General features: G+C 43.7%; 1 protein-coding gene across 7 annotated transcripts in view; it reads left to right on the forward strand.

Annotated features, from left to right (window-relative positions):
- Positions 1-24,269, forward strand: part of CTNNA1 (catenin alpha 1) — a 178,318-nt gene that overhangs the window by 150,782 nt on the left and 3,267 nt on the right. For all 7 annotated transcript variants that reach the window (XM_003829205.7, XM_063604243.1, XM_034960587.3 and 4 more), the window contains 6 exons: positions 10,521-10,677; positions 17,307-17,507; positions 18,056-18,207; positions 22,056-22,166; positions 23,287-23,468; positions 23,643-23,748. In XM_003829205.7, the coding sequence (XP_003829253.1) occupies positions 10,521-10,677; positions 17,307-17,507; positions 18,056-18,207; positions 22,056-22,166; positions 23,287-23,468; positions 23,643-23,748 (909 nt within the window). The remainder of the gene's footprint in view (positions 1-10,520; positions 10,678-17,306; positions 17,508-18,055; positions 18,208-22,055; positions 22,167-23,286; positions 23,469-23,642; positions 23,749-24,269) is intronic.

A 24,269-nucleotide genomic window follows, 5' to 3' on the forward strand; every position in this document is an offset into this window, starting at 1 on the left:
GGGTTTCACCATGTTGCCCATGCTGGTCTTGAACTCCTGGCCTCAAGTGATGCCTGCTTTGGCCTCCAAAAGTGCTGGGATTACAGGCCTGAGCCACCACGCCCGGCCCCCTTCATTATTTTAAACAAAAATTCTGCAATTCAGATTTTTCTGTCATGTCTCAATTTTAAACAGTTGGTAACTAATTTAAAGTTTTTAAAATCTTTGAGGAGGATAACTCAGACTCTTCTGTGTGCTGCCTCTGGCCTGCTGTGGCCCGTGTGTTTCATGCTCAGAGGATCTCTCCTTCAAGGAAGCAAAGGGCTGTCCCTCGGAGGAAGAGGGCCTTGATTGTGGAGACCTCTGCCTCCTCTCTTGTGGGCAGTGATCACAAGCACCACGGATCCTGATTTTGAGGTATTCCCTTCCAAGGTCTAGGCAAGTTAATCAACATGTTAGGTAACTAGGGTAGTTAGTTAATTCACTAGGAGCTTAATTTGGTGTTTTAATATGCTGCAGCATGTAGCCAAACATTTATTATTTTAAAGCATGTGTTTCTTTATAGTAAGGCTACTGTTGACCTCTCTTCACAGTGTGGAAGAGGTGCTCAGTGTTTCTAGGATGTATTTTAGTGTTTTATGCCTCATGCCCAGGCTGCTGTACATAGGCAGCACTACAGTTTGGAGTTGGCTCCTATATGCTATTTTTAGTTTCTGGTGGGGAGAAATGACAGGTGGGACCATTAGAGGAGTTTTCATCCCCATGCCCCCCATCCGCCCTTTTTTTTTTCTTCTTCTTCTTCTTCGAGACAGAGTCTTGCTCTGTCACCCAGGCTGGAGTGCAGTGGTGCAATCTCGGCTCACTGCAACCTCCGCCTCCAGGGTTCAAGCAATTCTCCTGTCCCAGCCTCCCAAGTAGCCAGGACTACAGGTGCCTGCCACCACGCCCGGCTAATTTTTGTATTTTTTAGTAGAGACGGGGTTTCACCTTGTTGGTCAGGTTGATCCCACCCTCCTTGGCCTCCCAAAGTGCTGGGATTACAGGCATGAGTCACCGTGCCCGGCCTTTCATCCCCATTTTAAAGTTTGCCCTATAGCAAATTAACTTTCGAGAGACATAGGAAAATCCATTCTACAGTACTCACTTTTTAGCAGTTAAACAACTTTAACTCGAAACATCTGAGATAGTAAAGTTGAGGTCAGGCCCTGTGCTCACATCTGTAATCCCAGCATTTTCAGAGGTCGAGGTCGGGGGATCATTTGAAGCCAGTATTTCAAGACCAGCCTGGGCAACAGAGCGAGACCCCATCTCCTAAAATAAAAGAATTGGCTGGGCATGATGGCGTGCACTTGTAGTCCCAGCTACTCAGGAGGCTGAAGCAGGAGGATCGCTTGAGCGCAGGAGGATTGCTTGAGTGCAGGAGTTCCAGGCTGCAGTGAGCTGTGATTATACCACTGCACTCCAGCCTGGGTGACAGAGTATGACCCCTTTGACCCCTTCTCTAAATATAATATCAAGTTGAGGAAGAAGTAATCTAAAAGTGGCTATATTTTGTTGGGAGAAGGAACCCACATTTTTTGGCGATTTGTTATCATTAAGAAAAGAGGAGGTAGGTCGGCTCTCTCTCTGCATTGCCTTCTACTTGGTGGCTACTTTCTCTCACTCTTTTCTCTGGAAAGGGACCTGCCTCCATCCGAGCAGAGCGCCCCGGTCTCACAAACTTTTACGAGGAAGCAGTTTACAAATTGGTTTGGGAAGAGACCAGAATCTGTACCCTTTGTATCCCAGGCATTATGTTTTGCTTGTGAATGTGCCCGTTTTAGTCTATAGTAGCTGCTTTAAATATTTTAATTTTTAAATTCAAAACCATTTGGTGTGCTGGTCAGGAAGAAGAAACAAAAACACAAAAACCCCAAACCTTGCAAACAGCAGCAGGTTTCTGACATTTTGAGTCTTTAAAATCAGAGGAGGGCATTTTGGAGATTATCTCACTCAATATTTTTTCTTAGTTCATTATGCAAGAATGAGCATTACACATTCGTATTAACATTAAGTTAATACAAATCTGGCACTTAAATGATTTATAATGCCTGGTTTAATGCATGGCTTTTCTTGGAAATTTACACAAAGGATGAATTAAGTATATGAAGCCTCTACTTATCTACATTTTTTTCTTTCCTCCCCCCCCCACCCTTTTTTTTTTAAGAGACAGGTTTTCACTCTGTTACCCAGGCTAGAGTGCAGTGGTGCCATCATGAATCACTGTAGCCTTGACCTCCTAGGTTTAAGCAGTCCTTGCACCTCAGCCTCTGAGTAGCTGGGACCACAGGTGGACTCCACCACACTTGGCTAATTTAAAAAATTTTTTGTTTGCCCAGGCTGGTCTCAAACTCCTGAGGTCAGGTGATCCTCCCACCTGAGCCTCCCAAAGTGCTGGGATTTCAGCCTGTGAGCCACTGTGCCAGGTCTCTTTTTTCTTTTGGTATTTCTCACTCACTAAATTGAGAAGTTACTTCTGAAATTGTTCATTCTTCCTTCTGCCTCCCTAGATTTATCTTCCATATTGCTTCTTCTGTCATTGTGCTTATGGGAACCCTGATCATATTTGTGGCTGACATGCTTGACACACATCAAATAAGCATAAACTCAGGCTGGCCTGGCCCCTAGCTGGTGGGAAAATACATGGCCCTTAAAGGAGCACCCCATACATACAGGACGGGGCAGACCTGTGGCCTCAGCTGTCACTTAACCTATTATTTCACAATCATGGGACCATCTGTCTTTGAATCGCTTCACTTTTCCACTTTGGTATTCTCTAATCTGGTTTTTTACAAAGCAGTTTCACAGAGAACTCAAGGGAGATGCTTCTTACTAAAAGTTTCTCTGAGCATTTTCTGTATCCTCCCATCTCTACCCTTCTGTGCCTCCCACCCCTCCTTGACTGAGGTCTACAGGTAACAGCCCCCCAGAGGTGCTGTGCTCTTTTCATAAGGCTTGCCTGTTGCTTTGCTGATTTCTGTATCTTAAGATTGGAAAGTGTTTCCTACTTTTCTTTTTTTTTTTTTTTTTGGAAAAATCTGTGTATATTTGGTATTAGTTCTTTGTATGTTTGGGAGAATTTAGCAGTGAAGCCTGGTAACTGTTAAACTCTAGCTGGGCCTGGAATTTGCTTTGTGGGAAGGTTTTTAATGATGACTTCAGTTTCTTTAATAGACAGGGATATTTAGGGTTTTTTTTATTCTTGAGTGAGCTTTGGTAATTTGTCTTTCATTAATTTTCTACTCTTTATTTTCTTCCTTCTGCTTGCTTTGGGTTTAATTTGCTCCTTTTCTAGTTTTAAAATTGGAAGCTTTAACTCATTGCCTTGAGACCTTCCTTCCTCCTTTTCTAAGGTAACATTTAAACATTTTAATACTATAAATTTCCCTCGAAGCACTGTTTTAGCTGCCCCACAAATTTTTATTATGATGTGTTAAATATGGTTAGGATGGGCAGGAAGGACTCACTGAGAAAGTGATGTATAAACAAAGACCTGAAGGAAATGACAGAGCAAACCACGGAGGATGTCTCAGGGGAGAGAGCTCCAGGCAGAGAGAACAGCAAGTGCAAAAGCTTGGAGGAAGGAGATCAGATATCTAAAACAAGTTTAGGGACTGCAGGGCCTTGGAGGCCTTGGTCGTAGGCCTTTGGCTTTTAATTTGAGATGGGAAACCATTGAAGGGTTTTGAGTAGAAGAGTGACATGAGCTTACTTAGGTTATAACAAGATCTCGGCCATGCGCAGTGCCTTACACCTATAATCTCAGCACTTTGGGAGACCAAGACACAGTGACTACTTGAGCCCAGGAATTCTAGAACAGCCTGAGCAACATAGTGAGACCCTGTATCTATAAAAATAAAAAATTTGCCAGGCATGGTGGTGCAAGGCTACAGTCCTGGCTACATGGAAGGCCAAGGTGGGAGGATTGCTTGAATCCAGAGGTCGAGGGTATAGTGAGCCATGATTGTGCCCCTGCACTCCAGCCTGGGTGACAGAGTGAGACCCTGTCTCAAAAACAAAAAACCAAGATCTCTCTGACTTCTGTGAAGAGGGAAAGAAGCAGAGAGGCTCTTTAGGAAATTGCAGTACACAGAATAATGGCCTCCCAAACATGTCAATTTCCTAATTCCCTAAGCCCAGGAATGTATCACCTCACATGGCAAAGGGGACTCTGCAGGGATGAATAAATTAAGGATCTTTAGATGGAAAGATTATCCTAGATTATCCCAGTGGACCCCCCCAATATAATCATAAGTGTCCTTATATGAGGGAGGCAGGGGCATCAGAGGCAGAGAAGAAAATACAGTGATGGAAGCAGAGGCTGGCCACAAGTCAAGTAATGTGGGCAGCCTCAGGAATTTGGAGAAGTTAGGGGCTGGCTTTTTCACTAGAACCTCCAGAAGGAACACAGATTTGATGATAATGTTGTTGATTTTAGCTCTGTAAGACCCATTTCAGAATTCTGACGTCCAGAAACTGTAAGATAATAGATTTGTGTTGTTTTAAGCCACTACATTTGTGGTAATTTATTACAGAAGCAATAGTAGACTAAAATGGATGGTATTGTACTAATCCAGGCAAGAGTACAGTGGATATGGTGAGCACTGGTTAGAGTCTGGATATATTTTGAAGGTGAACTTTACTGAAGGATTAGATGTGAGGTGAGAGAGAAAAAGAGTCAGGGAATATAACACAGTTTGGAGCCTAAGCAGCTGGAAGGACGGAGTTCCCATTTATTTTGGTAAGGAAAGATGGTTTGGGGAAAGAGATAAGTTTTGGACATGTTAATTTTGAGGTGCCTATTAGACATGCAAGATGCATGTCATGTTGAGGGCAGAGGTCTAAACAGGATGTGTAAATGTGAGACATCACCAAGGGAGTGAGTCTATGTGAAGGAAAGGTCTGGGAGTGGAACTGGGGTCCCTAACATTGAGAGTTTCAGGAGGTGAGCAGTGGCCAGCACAGGAGCCTGAGGAAGCACTGTCAGGACCAGAGCCCCAGAAGCTGACTGTGTCTTAGAAGCCAAGTGAAAGAAAAAAAAGCGGGGGAGTTTCTAGGAAAAGATTAGATGAGATTGCCCAGGGGTGGGAAGAGTAGAAAGAGGAGAGAAGGCAGCATAGGACTGAGCTTTGATGAAATCCCAACACCTTAGAAGAAGATGAGAGAGCAAAGGAGACAAAGACAAAATAGCCAGAATGATGGAAACAAAACGGAAATAGTGTTTGAGAAAATCCAACATCCATTCCTGATAGAACACTTTACAAACTAGGAAAAGGAGGGAACTTCCTTAGCCTGATAAAGAATCTCCATGAACAGTTGATAGCTAACATTATACTTAATGGTAAAAACTGAATGCTTTCCCTGTATGATCAGAAATAGGACAAGGACGTCCACCCTTGCCACCCTTATGTCACACTGTACTGGGGCTCAAGCCAACAACAGCATTTTAAAAGTTACGATCAGTACAGTGATTGTGCCTAGTTGGGGGCTCCTTGCAAATTTAATAGTAACATGAATTTCCATTTTTAAAATTATAAGTAAGAGTAAACTCCCCCCAACCAATAGCTGTTTTCTCATCATTTACACTTTACCTTAAGTAAGTGGTCCATTCCTGTCCCTGTTTTTCTACTGCTGTTTTGGTGTTTTCCTTATTGATTTACCTAATACTGTATATTTAATCTGTAATATATATTTAAATACAGACGTACATAATTGAATTTATAGGTTGACGTCTCCCATTGTTATTTTGAAATAGAGTTTTCTAAGACATAAATATTGTGACTAATGGTGACTTAGTATATATGGCGACTTAGTATATAACTGAAGTGACTTTTTTTTTTTAACTTTCATTCAGTTTTTTTTTGTTTGTTTTTGTTTTTTAACTTTCATTCAGTTTCGTTGAAACTGTTCGTTTCTTTACAGATTTAACCTTTACATATTTCGTATGAAATGCTTTGTGAGAGATCTGACCCTCCCTTCATTTTGTATTCTGTTTTTTTTCCTGGCATATAGAAAGGCTGTTGGTTTTTACTATTTTATATTGTCTTTAGTTACATTAATGAACTTTTATTCTAAGAGTTTTTTCAGGCCAGGTGCTGTGGCTCACATCACTAATCCCAGCACCTTGACCACCTGAGGTTGAGAGTTCCAGACCAGCCTGACCAATATGGTGAAACCTCATCTCTACTAAAAATACAAAAATTAGCCAGGTGTGGTGGCACACACCTGTAATCCCAGCTACTCAGGAGGCTGAAGTGGGAGAATCACTTGAACCCGGGAGGCGGAGGTTGCAGTGAGCTGAGATTATGCCACTGCACTCCAGCCTGGGCGATAGAGGGAGACCCTGTCTCAAAAAAAAAAAAAAATTCAGTTGGTGTACTTCAATTTTCTGTGTAATTTGCATTGGAATATGTGATTTTTCTCATTTTTCTAACAGTTTTTCCTATTATTTTCATTTCTCACCTTATTTCTTTGGCTAGAAAGTCCATTATATTATTATTTAACCAATGGTGACAGTAAGTATTCCAGTTAATAACATCTTGATTTTTTAAGGTAAATGATTTTATAGTTTCACAGCTCAGTGTCATGTTGGATGATTAAAGTAGCATGTTAAGGACATATCTATATATTTTTTTAAAGACAGGGTCTCACGGTTACTCAGGCTGGAGTGCAGTGGCATGATCATGGCTTACTGCAGCCCTTGGCATCCTGGGTTTAGGCAATCCCCCCACCTCGGCCTCCCAGAGTGCTGGGATTACAGGCGTGAGCCACTGTGCTCAGCCAGGACACCTCTTTCTATTCCAAATTTAGTAAGAGTAATCAGAAATGAGTATTTAATATTATCAGCTGTCTTTTGTACACAATTTTGTAATCAAAATGAGAAAACTAACCTTAGGCAAGGTGTTTCCCCTATTATACTGTATGCGATATATTACAAAGAAAGCATTTTTCCCTTTGTAGTGAAAAATAAGTAAAACGTGTAATTAATTCCCTGCCCATGTTTACTTGGCTCTCTTAGGAAACATTTTCACTAGCCAAATATTCTTACAGTGTATAACTCCACTCTGATACATGGATACATTATTGAATTAATGAGTTAATTAATGAAGAAAGTGGTCTTACAATGGTGAACACATGTAGTGGATAAGGAATGACAGGAAGGAATAAGTCTTTTGGATGAAAATGTGGGAGACCACAGCATAACGTGAGAAAAACAAGGATCTCTTCTTCCAAATTATTGCCTAAACCCAGGCACTTATGGAAGTGTTGGGCTATTAATAGTTCATAAACTGGGATGGCTTAGTTCCCTGTGCCTGTGAATCTATAATTGACAGTCTGATAATCTACCAGTTCTAAGTATTAAGGAGGGAAGAGGAATAGCGGCACCAATCTAGTGGGCCTGAGTCATCTTTAGTCTGTTTTCACCTCCAGCCTTTGGAGGGCTAAGTTACAACATTCTTGAATACCCCTCCAATAAATTGGGAATTACACCCATGATCCAAAGCATCTGAAAAATCACCCCAGACTCCTCCACTCAGGGCTGCCCCCACACTCCTGCCTCATCCAGGTCCAGCAGTTTCCTCTTGTCTTTGCTTCCTTCCCAAGTTGCATGATTATAAACACATTTACTGGGCCGGGCGCAGTGGCTCCTGCCTGTAATCCCAGCACTTTGGGAGGCCAAGGCGGGTGGATCACAAGGTCAGGAGATCGAGACCATCCTGGCTAACACGATAAAACCCCATCTCTACCAAAAATACAAAAAACTAGCCAGATGTGGTGGCGGGTGCCTGTAGTCCCAGTTATTCAGGAGGCTGAGGCAGAAGAATCACTTCAACCTGGGAGGTGGAGGTTGCAGTGAGCTGACATTGCGCCACTGCACTCCAGCCTGGGCAACAGAGGGAGACTCTGTCTCTAAAATAAAATAAAATAAAATAAAATAAATACATTTACTTCTAATAACCCATAAGCACCTTGTACCTAGGAATCCTACTAATTATCCTCTCAGCGCATTTTCATACTACTCTCATTATTCACTTATTCAATGAATACAGCCGAAGGATCTGAATAGACATCTCTTCAAAGAATATAAACAAATGGACAATAAACATATGAACGGTACCTGACATCATCAGCTATCAGGATGGTGGTCACTTCAGATCCACTAGCATGGCTAGAATTAACCAAAAAGGGGGAAAATAATAAGTGTTAGGGAAGATGTAGGGCACTGTAACCCTCATACACACTGGTGGGATGTAAAATGGTGCAGCCACTTTGGAAAAAGGTAAAGCAGCTTCTCAAAAGTTTAAGCACAAAGTTTACTATATTTCCCAGCAGTTCTACTCCGTTCCCAGAGAAGTAAAAACACAGAAACGTGTATGAGCGTTCATAGCAACATGATTCATAATAGTCAAAGAGTGGCAGTAATTCAAATGTTCATTAACTGATGAATGGCTAAGTAAAATGTGGCATGGTAATATAACAATCTTATTCATCAACAAAAGGGAACAAAGTACTGGTACATGCTACACATGAGTGAACTTTGAAAACATTATGTTAGGCCAGGAGCAGTGGCTCATGCCTGTAATCCCAGCACTTTGGGAGGTGGTCAGGAGTTCAAGACCGGTGTGGCTAGCATGGTGAAAACCCGTCTCTACTAAAAATACATAAATTAGCCTGGCGTGGTGGCACACACCTGTAATCCCAGCTACTTGGGAGGCTAAGACACAAGAATCGCTTGAGCCTGGGAGAGGGAGGTTGCAGTGAGCTGAGATCGCGCCACTGCTCTCCAGCCTGGGCGACAGAGAAAGACTCAGTCTCAAAAAGAAACACACACACACACTAAGTGAAAAAAGCAAGTTACAAAAGTCCACATGTTACATGATTCCATTTATCTGAAATATCCAGAACAGACAAATCCATAGAGATAGAAAGTAAATTAGTGGTTGCAAAAAAAAAAAAAAAAAAAGGAGGGGGGTAAGGAGAGTTATGGGAAATGGCTGCTAATGGATATGGATGGGGTTTCTTTTTGGAGTGATGAAAATGTTCTAAAACTGAATGTGGTGAATGTTGAACAACTGCAAATATACTTTAAAAAACCAATGACATTGTGTCCTTTAAATGGGTGAATTGTAGATAGGTGAATTTTATCTCAATAAAGCTGTTTTTTGTCTTTTTTTTTTGGAGACAGAGTCGTCCTGTTTGTCCAGGCTGGTCTCGAACTCCTGGGCTCAAGCAGTCCTCCTGCCTCAGCCTCCCAAAGTGCTGGGATTACGAGCTTGAGCCACCACGCCCAGCTTGTTTGTCTTTTTGAGGTGGAGTCTCACTGTGTTGCCCAAGCTGGAGTGCAGTGGTGTGATCACAGCTCACTGCACCCTTGACCTCCTGGGCTCAAGCAGTGTTCCCACTTTGGCCTCTCAAGTAGCTGGGACTACAGGTGTGTGCCACCATGCCCAGCTCATTTTCTTTATTGTTTATAGAGATGGGGTCTCACTATGTTATCCAGGCTTTAAAATTAATATTTATTTATTTTTATTTATTATTATTATTATTATTTTTTGAGACAAGTTTCACTCTTGTTGCCCAGGCTGGAGTGCAATGGCATGATCTCAGCTCATCACAGCCTCCACCTCCTGGGTTCAAGTGATTCTCCTGCCTCAGCCTCCTGAGTAGCTGGAATTACAGGCGTGTGCCACCACACCCGGCCAATTTTGTATTTTTAGTAGAGACGGGGTTTCACCATGTTGGTCAGGCTGGTCTCGAACTCCAGACCTCAGGTGATTTGACCGCCTTGGCCTCCCAAGTGTTGGGATTACAGGCGTGAGCCACCACACCTGGCCTAAAATTATTTTTAAACCTTAATAGATTATACATTTTTTGAGCAGTTTTTTGTCAAATATGACTCCATTAAAAAGAAAATGAAAAATACTTATGCTTAGATGCAATGTATTTTTCATGAATACATTTTGATAATGTATTGAGAACCTGAAATGCCACATTTTTATCACAAGATATTTGTAGTGATGGATAACCAGAACAACCCAGACATCCTACAATAGGAGAATAACAGTGTGTCCATAACATAGAATAATATACTTAGTGTTTTAAACATATATTTAATGATATGGAGAAGCATTTAAAATAAGAATCAGTATAGTCCATTTTAAGTGGCATATAATTCTAATTGTGTATTTTTTGATGTGGCTATATATGTGTCTATATGAGGAGAAAAAAGCCTAGAATTTAGTGTCACTGAAAATGGTAGGCTTGCCACCATGAATGAAGCTAGTACAGTTTTTATTTGTTTTATCATTGTCTATAGTTTGGAAATAAAATATGTATTACTTCAACTTCACCATATAAAACTTACTGTTTTACACTCTTCCCCTTCATCTTTGTGATAGTTAGGATAGAGCATGTGGTGTGATGTCTCCTAGTGAAATGCATGTAAGACAAAGCCATGACTCTGAAAAAGAGTAAACAGTGAAGTTTAATATCTTTTGCAGGTTATTAATGCTGCATTGGCTTTAGCAGCAAAACCACAGAGTAAACTGGCCCAAGAGAACATGGATCTTTTTAAAGAACAATGGGAGAAACAAGTCCGTGTTCTCACAGATGCTGTCGATGACATTACTTCCATTGATGACTTCTTGGCTGTCTCAGGTAATGAGCTGGTTCCCCAGAGAAGTATGTGAAGATGTTCATAATTACTTTTGTCTAAGTTGTATTAATGGGCAAACACTCCTGTGTCTTGGCAGGTAAATTATTCTAACAATAATATTGTGCTGGTTTTCATTTTAATATTAAAAAAGCTATCAGCTACAGGGTTTTCAAGTGACAGCTTCTCAGCTACTAGGAAGTAGCTGGGGTTGGAGATGTTTCCCTTGATAGGGCTGGTCTGAATCCTAGGAGCATGAATTAGAAACCTGGCTGGCAAAGGCTTATCCCTGCTTGTATAGAGTGAGGTCTTTCAACTGGGACCGGTAGAACACCAGGACCATCCATCCCTCTTGCTGCCATTGTGTTTAGAAAAAACATTGATCTGTGTCTTGGTGGAGACTGTGGTTATTTGTTATCAGCCTATGAAACTTAGGAGAAGAAGGGATTCTCAACACCATCACCTTTAGTTTCTTTTTAAAAATAATTTCTTCCCTTCTTGGAAAGCCTCTCTTCTGTCTCTCAGAAATGATCATAGTCATAGTTTATCTGCCTACTTTTCCAAAGACTTTCTGTCTGCATGATGCACAGATAGAAAACAGAGAGGAAATATTTAAGTGCCATTTAATTATGAACTTGAAAAAATAAATCTGGGTAATTCACCTCACAAAAACAGTTGATTTCATTATATAAACATAAACTGGTAATGACTTAGTAAATTGCATTCATATAGAAAATGTCTGTCAAATGCAATTCAGTGTTTATCACACAGAGATAAATTTCAATCCCATCTTCTTAGAGTTGAGTAACTATAAATGCATTCTCCATTTAACGGGACCTCTGTTGCCCTTGGCTGCATGGCTTGCTCTCTGAAAGTGCCAGACTTCCTGAGGCCAGTGGCTGTGGGCAGAATCAGTGGCTAAGTTTTTGTAGGGCTGAAACTACCTGTCACCCCAGGGAACCACGGGCTAGAACGTGGCAGTAGGGCTTGAAACAGAAGCGGGGCTTAAGTACATGCACAGCACAGTCCTCCAGCAGTGACCTATATAAGGGTGACTGTGTGTTCTGCATACCAATGCCTCCCTGTCTTCACACTCTCTCCTTAGGATGGGTAGCCTTGGCTTAACTTGAGAAACTGGGGAGCAAGCGATCTGTAAACTGCAAAAAGTAGGGGGTAAACCATGTTGCTGCAGGACTGCCAAATTGCAGGTGTTGGTACTTTAAAACAAAAATCTCATTTGCAAGCATATCTTTGCAGGTGCCAGAAATGCAGCAATGGCTTTTTTGGGAAATCTTGGCCTTCTGTTGTTTTTCCCAATGAAGTACTGAATTATTCTTTTTCATCGGTTTAGAGAAAAACATTCCACCTTCACAGCACACTTTTAAGCAAACAACAAATTCTGAAATCTAAATGCAAAGCCCCCTTCCGGATAAATACTACATTCTTAAAGTTAATTTTTTGAGATTAGGTTGGGTATGTCTCAGGCTTGGTCTCAAGGGATTTTCAGTCCTCCTTACAGCCAAATAAAATGTAACAGCATCAGATGTCCCTCATGCACCATTCGTCAAATCAGTGAAGAAAAGGGATTCTGCAGCAGCATTTAGTGGATTCTAGGCAATATCTTTAGGGCATATGACATAAAAGAATGGAAAAGAGAAATCAAATTCTTTTAACAGATACACTGTTGTCTGGTGAGTGTGTTCAGTTTTTATGCAAATGTATGAGAGTATAAGAGGGATTGATTTGATGGAAAGGAGTTTAGACAGTTTCTGTTTAGCAAATAAAATCATGGAACAATTCTTTCAGTCAAAGGTGGTGGTGTTTTCAGAGCATCTGAATTTTAGAAGTCTACCTGGTGTGTTTTTCTGATGTTCTGTCACAGCCCTGCTTAGGAATGTTATGTAATTAAATCATTAATAGGGCAAGGCCTTTCTTCATAACTCCTCTGATTTATATAATATGCAGAGACAAGCAGCAGATGCCTGTGCAGGTTTCTACTGGGATGACCAGTTAATTTTCAGCATTCAGACTCCTTTATGTTCTTATGTACATCCCTTACCCATGGTAGCTTTGGCAATTTTTTTTTTTTTTTTTTTTTTTTTTTTTTTTTTTTTTGAGACGGAGCTTTGCTCTTGTTGCCTAGGCTGGAGTGCAATGGTGGGATCTCGGCTCACTGCAACCTCTGCCTCCCGGTAGTTCAAGCAATTCTCCTGCCTCAGCCTCCCGAGTAGCTGGGATTACAGGTGCTTGCCACCATGCCTGGCTAATTTTTTGTATTTTTAGGAGAGACAAGGTTTCACCATGTTGGCCAGGCTTGTCTCAAACTCCTGACCTCAGGTGATCCACCCGCTTCAGCCTCCCAAAGTGCTAGGATTACAGGCATGAGCCACCGTGCCCGGTCTAGGTGTCGCACTTTTTATTTCGGGGGACTAGAGACATTTCCCCATCGCACCTGACACACAGCCTAGGCAGGTGTCATCTGCAGCAGTCACGGGCAGTATTTAGATGGGAAGCCACATCTTGGCCCTGACCTGACCCTGCCACATTTGCCAATGTCCCCTGGCCCTAAAGCATAGTGGTGCTTTGGTGGACCCATAGTGAGATGGGCTTGTTTTTGAGTAGGGGGCTGCCTGGCAAGGGCCCAGCACAGGATCTGGCTTTTGAGGTAGGTGGGCTTCATAGCTTTTACTAAATGAACAGCAGGGATGCACCCTGACTTCTTGGAGTGGTTGTTTTCTACTGTCTCCTGGGGCTTGAGGCCCTTTGGTACAGAGTGAGAGGTTTTATGTAGTATTTGCATTTGTGATTTTCCACCATCAAATTCTCTTACACTCCATGGGGCCTGGATATTGGCTATAGCGCTGTCCAGTCACTGAGAACCTGTCCAAGAGGAAATCGTTTATGGAGTAGGGCTTCAGCTCCTTTGTTCTGGATATTCTGCCCCATTGGCTCCAGAAATTCCCTCATACTTAGAACAAGTCATGTCCTGATTTGTGGCTCAAAAAGTAATGGTCATCTTGTGTATAACCTGGTGCAGCCACCAAGACCCCGATGCCAGCATTTTATGAGGCTGTAGGGCGGGGGGAACTTTGATCATTGTCAAATATGTGACAGTCGCACTTGCATAGAAAAAGAGGAATATGCATGATAACCTCCAGGGAGGAGGGGTAGGGTCTCCTCACCCCCAAGCTATTCTATTCCAAATGCTGCCTTGTAAATATTGGAGATGGTTTAAGATGCTGGCATTCAGCAGACCAAGAATATATTTATATTGACCAATCCCTTAAGGAGAGTGGTTTGAAATTCATCAAAGTGATAAAGACTCTTTGAATTTCACTTGGATTGTATTTGATAAACGTTTTCCATGGAAATGTTATTGATTTCCATTCTCTGTGCTTACATGTTGCAGTTTTGGCTCCCTTTTTTTTTGAAGATGCAAGTGGTTGCTTAGAGAAGCTCTAATTGGGTTTATTAAATTTTTTACTAAATGCTCTTAGAAACAATATATATGCATTAAATGCTTTGGAGCAACACTTGGAGTGGTAATTTGTACTCTCCTTCATTAACTGTCAGTGTCCAAAGCATTTGGTCTGATTGGGAGGTCATTAAATACCTAATTATTATTGTACCTAAATGTTGGTTTTGTGTTTAATAGCAGAAATGCTAAACTATGGACAGTTTCTCTCTTTGGAGGAAGTGGTGAAGTTAGATTAGTGGTGATTTTTTTTTTTTTTTTTTGAGATGGAGTCTTGCTCTGTCACCAGGCTGGAATGCAGTGGCATGATCTTGGCTCACTGCAGTCTCTGCCTCCCAGGTTCAAGCGATTCTCCTGCCTGAGCCTCCTCAGTAGCTGGGATTACAGGTGCCTGTCACCACACCCACCTAATTTCTGTATTTTTAGTAGAGACAGGGTTTCACCATGTTGGCCAGGATGGTCCCGATCTCCTGACCTCGTGATCTGCCCGCCCTCAGCCTCCCAAAGTGCTGGGATTACAGGCATGAGCCACCATGTAATCAAAAATCACCCGGCCGGTGATTTTTTTTTTTTTAAAGCCTACTATATAGTTTACATGGCAAGCCATCAGAATAGTTCATGTCACAGGGTAAATCCTCTACATAAAGTATGAAACATTGTTTTCATTTTCTTTGTGTGCAGCAGCCCTGCATACGCTGCATGCCATAAAGATACCCAGGGCAGAGGGTACAAAGAAGAGGCTCTATTGCTACACGTTGTAGACTGACGTTCTGACATCTTTTATGGAGAATGCCAGTTGGCATGGTTCCTGGGGGGCAATTAGGTACCATACTTCTACTTTAAACATATATGCTTTTTAACTCAGCGATCTAATTGCTAGACATTTTCTCTAGGGGAGTGTCACAAATATTTGCCAAAATACCTGTATAAGGATGTTTTCTTCAACCAGAATGTCTAAGGAAAGACTGAATAAGTGAATTATAGCCCCTCCATCTATTCAGTAGGGTACTATGCAGCCATTAAAATGGATGAGGTAGATCTGTAGGGCCAGACCTAGAAAGGTTTTCAAGTGAAAAAGATACAATAGTGTCCATAATATAATTCCTTTTATATTCATTTACATATAGTTGTCTATATTTTGTATGGACTGTTATATGTATGTGTATGAATTTTTTTCTATTAGAAGCACACCTATAAATAATGTATTGAACAGTTGTTCATGGGTACAGATTGTTGTGTCTACTCATAGTGGACCTATGCTGTTTCCTTAGCTAAAATGATGTATGGTTTCAGTTAGTGTGGGCAGAGCCTGTCCCCCTCTGTTGAACAGTGGACTCGTACCTCCCCCCATCAGGTTCAGTTGTGGAGAGCAGGCTGGGTGCTCTGTCCTGGGTGTGTGGTAGCCTCAGCGAGGCTGGGGCTTTCCTAGAGACAAGTGTTTCATGAGGGTAGAGAATATTACTTTGGTCAGCTTCCTGAAGTGGGGAATATTACTCTAAAAAATGGCATACTCTTTCCTGGTTTAGGTTCATCTAGAAGGCGGCCAGGATGAATTCAAGAAAGTCTAAATGGATTTAAAAAAAAAAAAAACGTAGAGGTATCTAGACAAAGGTTAAAAAATCCTTGGTGGAAGTTTGGGTCACTTTGTTTAATGAACGGAAAGGAATGCCATACTTCATTGATTCTGAAATAGGGATGAGTCTTAAAATCAATGATATGAGAAAACACTGGTTCTTAGTTTTGCTATCAACATGATTTCTTTCCATTTTATTCGTTTCCTTTCCTTAGCAATGCAAGTCTCATCTTAACGGTATTGTGTTAGATCCAGTAAAGCAGCAGTTTTTAACCCAAGACCTTGTATGGTAGTCCTGCTCAGTACATTTGTTTAGTTTGAATTATTAGAGTTTATATATTTTAAAAATGCTTGTGATGGGCTCCAAATCCATTTATTCTTGTAATTGGTTTAAATATCCCTCTTAAAATGTGTTTATGTTAGAAGTTTAATATGTTTACTCTTTTCATTAGTTCAGTGGTATAAACCCTGGCAAGTCTCATAATTTGTAATTAATAGAGACCAAAATATGGTCTTAACTATATTGCAGTAATCTAGTTTTCCCTTCTTTAATAAGAATTCTTACTGTTTCCTGGCCTTCCCTGGAAAGGTGTTTTTTGTTTGTTTTGGCTTTTGTTTTTGAGACGGAGTCTCACTCTGTTGCCCAGGCTGGAATGCAGTGGCGCGATCTTGGCTCACTGCAACCTCTGCCTCCTGGGTTCAAGCCATCCTCCTGCCTCAGCCTCTAGATCTGTATCATCCATTTTAATGGCTGCATAGTTCCCATAATTCATTTATCCACCCTTCTCTTGGACATTTTGGTTGCTTTCACGTTGTTACTACAGATGAGTTCGAGCAAACCCTTTGTGGTGGGGTTCCTAAAAATTTATAGTGTCAGGCTTTTTGCTTTGAGGAAAAATAGTTTTGGTGTGTTGCCCAAATTCAGCTGTATGACTGTTAGGAGCCACCTATCAGCTTCATAGGAGTCAGGGGTTTTCACCTCTAGGGGACCCTTCAAATATCACAATAAGCCCATCTGTGTACCATGAAGAGGGTTATTAAATAGTTCATCTCACACCTCAGGGTCCTCTAGAGGAGGCTTCAACCTGCTTTCCAGCACCTTCTCCTATCCCAGGGCTGTACTGGCTTCTTGGTAGATTGTCTGAATATCATCAGCATCTCCTGGAAGGAGAGGGAGAGGGGACAGTGGACTTTTGTTCTAATTTAGCCTTTCCTTTATTTGGGACATAGAGTCAGTGAAGCTAGAGGAAGATAAGTTATTGATGCTTCTATGATAATTTTCTGCCAGAAAATTACAGAACTGTGTCTCAAAGATGGGCATGTCTCCTGTTTTTTGTGTGTGTGTTTTTTATTTTTTGTTTTTTTTTTTTTTAAAAACCTGGAATGAAGATTGTTATTCTTGGGGGTGATAACAGGTTTAGTTTCTGTCTCTGTCACTAGTCACTGGTCTCTCCAATGAAGTATATGTAAAACTTTGAGCACTGTGGCTGGCACCAAGCAAACAATAAATGATAGATGCCAGCTTACAGTTGCCACCTTTTCATAGAAAGCCTCCTTCCTCATTCAGCTTTTTGCTTGTTCTCCAGAGAATCACATTTTGGAAGATGTGAACAAATGTGTCATTGCTCTCCAAGAGAAGGATGTGGATGGCCTGGACCGCACAGCTGGTGCAATTCGAGGCCGGGCAGCCCGGGTCATTCACGTAGTCACCTCAGAGATGGACAACTATGAGCCAGGAGTCTACACAGAGAAGGTTCTGGAAGCCACTAAGCTGCTCTCCAACACAGGTACGGGAACTCTCCCTTTCCAGTGCTCGCACACACCGCAGCCTGAGTGAGGCAGGCCACCCCATTAGCCCAGCCCTGTGGTGAGGAAGGAGGAGTTGGGAACTCAGATTTGGTCTCATGGCACATCGGGCTCCTGAGAAGCTGGTCATAGCCAAATTCAGGCCTCACAAGCATATTTTCTTCATCTGTATCTCATGAGTAATCATGGGACTAATTCTAAACACACTATTTAAGATGAATTTCTGAGTTAAATCTCCTATTAGTGAGTAAAGACTAAATTAAGGTAGGTCCCATTCTTAAGCAAGGCTTCAAGTTAGTCTCACTTCAAGTTCTCAACCATCCAATCTCTGTTGCAGAGAAAAAGATGATTTGAGTCGTAAAATACTGCATTTAATTTATTTCAACTGTAAATACCCTTCACATAGGTAGAAGCAGAGGCTCTTCATCATAAGCCTCACCTCTTTCTGTCTAGCTGAGTGATTCAGGGAGGGCCAGGGGAATGATGCTGCCTGCTGACCAGGGTATCTACTGTGCCTCTTTCTCCACAGTCATGCCACGTTTTACTGAGCAAGTAGAAGCAGCCGTGGAAGCCCTCAGCTCGGACCCTGCCCAGCCCATGGATGAGAATGAGTTTATCGATGCTTCCCGCCTGGTATATGATGGCATCCGGGACATCAGGAAAGCAGTGCTGATGATAAGGGTGAGTAACTGCATTTCAGACGTCTTAACAGCTTCTTTCTTATCATTTGCTAAACTTGAGCAATGCGTCATTCTAGAACTCGGCAGATGTGGTGGCAGTATATTAAAACCATGAATCTAAAAGCTGTTAGAATGAGATATATTTAATTACGTTGTCTAAAATGACTGTTAGTTGCAAGTTAGAGCCCAAACTTGGGCCAAGAAGGGGAGCTAGCCTGAGTTGACGATTTAATTTAGGATAAACAGTCTCTACAACATGAGGCTTCAGTTTGAGTTAGGCAGGAAATTATAGAAAATAATGGTTCTCAAGCTAGTATCAGAGAAGGAAGTATTTTCATAATGCGGATTCAAGTTATTGTTCACATGAAGTGCCCCTCTCTTCGGAGGGGCTGCAGGCAGACGGGATGATGGAACCCCAGGGTGTTGGGGGGAGGAGCGGCCCCGGGTGATGCTCCTAGGCTCATGGCCAAGTGCCGAGCCCCTTTTCCCCATAGCCAGAGTGCCTGGAGGGCCTCTGTAGCAAGGGCAGAGGAGAAAGGGGCCTCTATGGCATCTGTGATTGAGCTCCCGGCATACCGGCATACCGTCCTGCTCTCTGACAACTATTCCTGTCTTCATTCAAGAATCATCCAGCCCCTGGGCCTCTCAGTTTCTTGATGTCTTGTCCTCCTCCACCTCAACCTCACGGCCATAGCTGTACCTCAGCTTTTGTCACTGCCTGCCATTGTCTTTGTCATCCCCAGCAGCCTAGTTCTATTGTTCAGGTTGCGCCCTCGAGTCCTGCAACTCCCAGCGAGCCTTTGAGTCTACTGTGCGGTCTTCAGTCAGTTGGTCCTCCCCATGTGTCACTCAGCCCCTTGTGTCCTTGGTTCAGTCCTTTGTTAGCTTTGAGTCCATAGTTGAATATACTCACTCCTCTGCCCTGCTGTTTCCTCACACCTGCCTTGCAAGGTGCAGTCCTGGCAAGATCCTGCTCTCCTGAGCACAGTGCAGATGGCCACAGCCACGCTGATGGAGCTGCAGAAGCCGCGGCCATTTGTGCGCCCTTGCTGCCCTGCAACAGGCGTCCACCCACCCACCCACACCTGTGCCCCTGTCCTGTTTGGCCCACTTGCCGATTTCGTTGAGGATACTGAGGCAGTTAGTGCGTCCACTCCTCTGCATCCCATGTCTGTGTGCTCTACCTTCCTCCTTAGCACCATGGGCATTGCTCTCGGTGCTTCTGGCCGAGGCCATCCCTTGCACGTCTTTGTACTAGGGTCCCAGCTTCTTCACCCCCTGCCTCCTGTACCTTTCCCCAAGCCTATGATGTGTACCTTTCCCCAAGCCTATGATGATTTCTCCCATTTTTAAGGGGAAAAAAAAGTCTCTTGACCCATACCCCTTCTCAGTCTCCTTGGCTGGTTTCTCCCCATCTCCTCAGCCTGTGAAACACGGGTGTGGCCTGCTGGGAAGTCCTTGACCTCTTCAGAGTCCTGTCTAGAGGCCGACTCTCCTAAGTTCCACACTTGTCTGCGCACCTTGCCTCCTCCCTCTCACTTGCTCCACCCAGGCAGCACACGTTAGTTGATGGTGACTCCGTCTTCCCTTGCTCGGGCCCAGACCTCGGATCTTTTATTTCCCTTTTGTCCCATACCTCACATCTGCTTTATCTGTGAATTCTTTTGGCTCTCCGTTCACAGTAGAGAACCTGAACATGTTCTCACCCTCGTCTAAGCCACCAGCACCTCTCACCCGGGTTCATGCAGGTGCCACTCAGCTGGTTCCCTGTTCCCATCCTGGGTGCCTACAGTCTCATGAGCCACAGGGCAGCCAGAGCGATTTCTGTAAGCTTCAATCAGATCATGTTATCCTCTGTGCCAGCGTCTCCACAGGCCGCCACGTCACTCATTCTTTATGCTGGCCTACGAGGCCTTCTGGGACTGGAACCTGTCACTTCTCCAACCTTATTTCCTGCTGATCTCCTCTTGTACTCATGGGGTTCCAGGCAAGCCGGTGACATGGGGGCAGTGAGCTAAGCCCCCCTTCTGTGGCCTCCTTGCTATTCACGCAGTTCCCTGGGCCAACACCCCTTCCCCACGGCCTCTATGTTGCCACCCGCCCCCCCTCCCCCTCCTTGAGAGCACCTTCTCGTGAGACTTTTCCAAACACCCATATAGAATTAAAATCTCCCTTTATTCATCACTGCTTTCTTCATAGCACTGGTCACTTTTGATGTGTCATATAATTCATTTGCTTACTTTGTTGTCATTTCTTCCATTAGAATATGCGAGAGGAATTTTTGTCTGTTTGTCACTTTGTATCTTTAGGGCCCAGAACAGTGCTTGGCAGAGAGATAATGAATGAATGAATGAATGAATGAATGAGAGTACTCGGTTTTCTTGGCAAGAACGGTTCTTGGGTCTGCGATGGGGTGCTGGGGAGGTAGAGATGATGTTAGGAGGTGGTCCTTTGAAAAGCCCCTTAACTGATTGATTGCATGCCAGTCCCGAAGGCATGTGTGACTGCAGCATTAAAACTGTCAGTGTTGGCATTGTGTTTTGTGCCACCGAGTCCATCGGCCTCCAGGACCTCACACCAACATGCTGTCTGGTCCCCTGCGTGAGCGTCCACTGTTCTCACCTCATCAAGGGACAGGCCCAGCCTTTGCACAGCACGTTCTTGGTGGTTCCAGAATGTTTCTTGCATATCTTGTTTGAACCTCACAGCAAGTCCTTGGGCTGGGCTTGGACTATGTCCTGGTACACAGACGAGAGACTCGCCTCACTGCCCTCCTGTCACAGGCCAGCCGGCTGGGCTGAGCGCCAACCCCAGCTGTTCTGCCTGCTGCCCCCTTACTGATAACTGCCAGAGGACAACATTATGTTTCAAGTCAGTAGCTAATCATGAGAGGCTGGTAGTTGGTACAAAATAAGAATTTTATTTCATAATTAAAGCAAAGAGCTAGGACCAGTAATCAGTCCCTTGGGTATTTACTCAGCCCTTACCTGCCATATTCTCCTCTCTTTTCTTTTGATGAAAGTCAAAAGAATAAAATACATTGCCTATTTTTCCAAGCAGCCTTGGTACCCCAACAGAAGGCCCAGTTATTTAATTTTCTTTTTGTCATAAAGTAGGAAAGTTATACAAATCCGCTTAATACTATACAAAACACCTCTATTTTTAAGTCAGTACCTTTTCTACCCAGGACAGTTCTCATCTTTGTCTTAAAATGCCGGTGTTGGGGAAGTAAATTAGGAAGTAAAAACCTTATGTCACTGGGCACAGTGGCTCACGCCTGTAATCTCAGCACTTTGGGAGGCCAGGGCAGGCAGATCACCTGAGGTCAGGAGTTCAGGACCAGCCTGACCAACATGGTGAAACCCCGTCTCTACTAAAAATACAAAAATTAGCCGGGCATGGTGGCATGTTGCCTCTAATCCCAGCCACTCGGGAGGCTGAGGCAGGTGAATCTCTTGAACCCGGGAGGCGGAGGTTGCATTGATTCTAAGATCACGCCACTGCACTCCAGCCTGGGTGACAGAGCGAGACTGTGTCTCAAAGGAAAAAAAAAAACAATCATGTCTTACAAAGAAATAGTGAATTGACTCAGTGATAGCAATTGAGCCCCACACACAGTGAAACCAGCCCAGGCCTGCTGTGGGCCAGGCAGCCCAGCGTGTGCACCAGTGAAGCAGAGGCTCGAGACAAATGCTGAGTGATTTTGACTTTATTCACCATACTGTTCAGAACACTGCACATTAAAATCCAGAATTCTGGGCCTCCGTGCACCTGGCCAAGAGGCTCAGGGTGGCTGGGGGCTGGTGGCCCAGAGATGTGTCTGACCTGTGATCTTTGTCTTGGTGGCAGACCCCTGAGGAGTTGGATGACTCTGACTTTGAGACAGAAGATTTTGATGTCAGAAGCAGGACGAGCGTCCAGACAGAAGACGATCAGCTGATAGCTGGCCAGAGTGCCCGGGTAAGGAAGCGCTCCGTGGGGCAGTTCAGCTTGTGCTGCCGACTTTCCCTGTCCCCTTTCTTGTTTCCAGGAAAACACCCTCAGTATTCAGAACACCGTTTCTCTCTCTCTCTGTCTCTCTGGCAGTAGACTGAAGTTAAACTAAGTTGTGGCACCTGCTGGTCACTTGTAGCCTCCTCAGCTAGAGGCAGACCAGGTCCTGGGCCTCCTCTGCAGTGCCCTGGGGCTTTAGTTTATGATAGAGCCCTGGGTCAGGAAAGGGCTAAGATTTAGTCAATGCAGTGTTTGTTGAAAGGATCGTGAAATTTGAAAAAGATTGCTGCCTTTGTCCATCTCGATACTATGGGTATGAACTATTTATTCATGGGTTTAAAAAAATAACAGTGGTACATTCAAGAAAGCCAGTCAGAGCCATTGCATTCATTTGAGTCATTAAATCTTCAATCATCAATAGCATTTATGTTTTGGGGAGGATGCCAAGAAATATTTCTAAGGAGTCTTTGATTTCACTCCTTGGAAATCTGTCGTGAACAGCGAGCACATCCCTGCCTTATGTCCTGCTCAGTCATGAGCACTTTGGGAAGCTGAGAGGGAGGAGCTCCCCAGCCGTAGGTCTGTGGGCTGGAGGTGGGCAGCAGGCCTCCAGGTGTTGCTCAAGTATGGCCTGAGTGCCAGCAGGTATCTCTCAGCCCTCTTTCTTCAGGTGTACATTCTAAAGCCACTTTCAGTTCACCTTGAATAGTTGGAAGTGTCCATCAGGGCCCACCAGGGAAAGGGCTCCACACTTTCATCAACCCCTTCTCTCATTTCTTGTCTTATATTAATAAGAATTAAGCAGGTTCTGTCCCTGCACAGGTGTGATTCCAAAGCTTCCACATTAGCCTTCCACCCCTCGCTGTTTCCTTCCACACTAAAACTTGTGCTCAAAAGTGGGTCGGAAATTCAGGCTGCCATAAGTTTCTGCAAAAAATGAGAGAAATAGCCCTTCAGGCGAAATGAAACCTATTAAAGCATTATCCTACCTATGCCACAGATTGCCTGTTGGAAATATTCTTGGCTAATGCACTCTGAGAACTTCATATTCTTTTTATGTAAGAGCTCTTTGTGCTTCTGATCACAGGCGATCATGGCTCAGCTTCCCCAGGAGCAAAAAGCGAAGATTGCGGAACAGGTGGCCAGCTTCCAGGAAGAAAAGAGCAAGCTGGATGCTGAAGTGTCCAAATGGGACGACAGTGGCAATGACATCATTGTGCTGGCCAAGCAGATGTGCATGATTATGATGGAGATGACAGACTTTACCCGGTGAGCAGCACCTCGGCCCCACCAGGCTGCACAGGGGCCACTTTCTTCCCCACAGGTCACCTGCGCAGCGGCTCAGACAGCCCAGGCCATGGGGCTTTGTGGACAATCTTCTTTTTCTACTCCAACTGTGAGGGGCTTCACATACAATAATCCTTGTTCTCTCCCTCTTCTCAGAGGTAAAGGACCACTCAAAAATACATCAGATGTCATCAGTGCTGCCAAGAAAATTGCTGAGGCAGGATCCAGGATGGACAAGCTTGGCCGCACCATTGCAGACCATGTAAGTGACAGACTTGCCAGGTGGGTCTCCAAGCTCCTCCTGGGGCTCAGGGTCTCCAAGCTCCTCCTGGGGCTCAGGCAGCCCAGCCTGGTCCATTCAGGGTAAGTTTCATGGGCCACAGCACTTTTGTCACTCATCTCTAAAAATGGTTCTTATTAATCCCAGCATAGATTTGTAAGGATTCTCTAGAGCAGATGTGTATGTCCTGGAATCTTCCATCGCTTGGTAGCCAAAATTAACCTCTGCTATTGTCTCTTATGTCTCAGTTCCCTCTCTCCCCCTTTGGGCAGGGGCCAAGAGCAGCCAGAAGCCATGTGGCCAGTGCTGTGGAAGGCTGGTGTGCCTAGATGGGCCCAGGTTTCTTCATCCTCAGCACTGTGTTTCTCAGTCACCCCGTCTTCATCCCCCTATTCCCTCACACTGATAGGTACAAAAATATGGTTCCTACCGCCTGGAAATTGTACATTTCATTTGGTGTTTTAAGCCTGATCAAGAGAAGCTCTTTCTCAGTTACAGTTTTT

Source organism: Pan paniscus, chromosome 4 (assembly GCF_029289425.2).
Source record: "Pan paniscus chromosome 4, NHGRI_mPanPan1-v2.0_pri, whole genome shotgun sequence".
Classification (NCBI taxonomy): domain Eukaryota; kingdom Metazoa; phylum Chordata; class Mammalia; order Primates; family Hominidae; genus Pan; species Pan paniscus.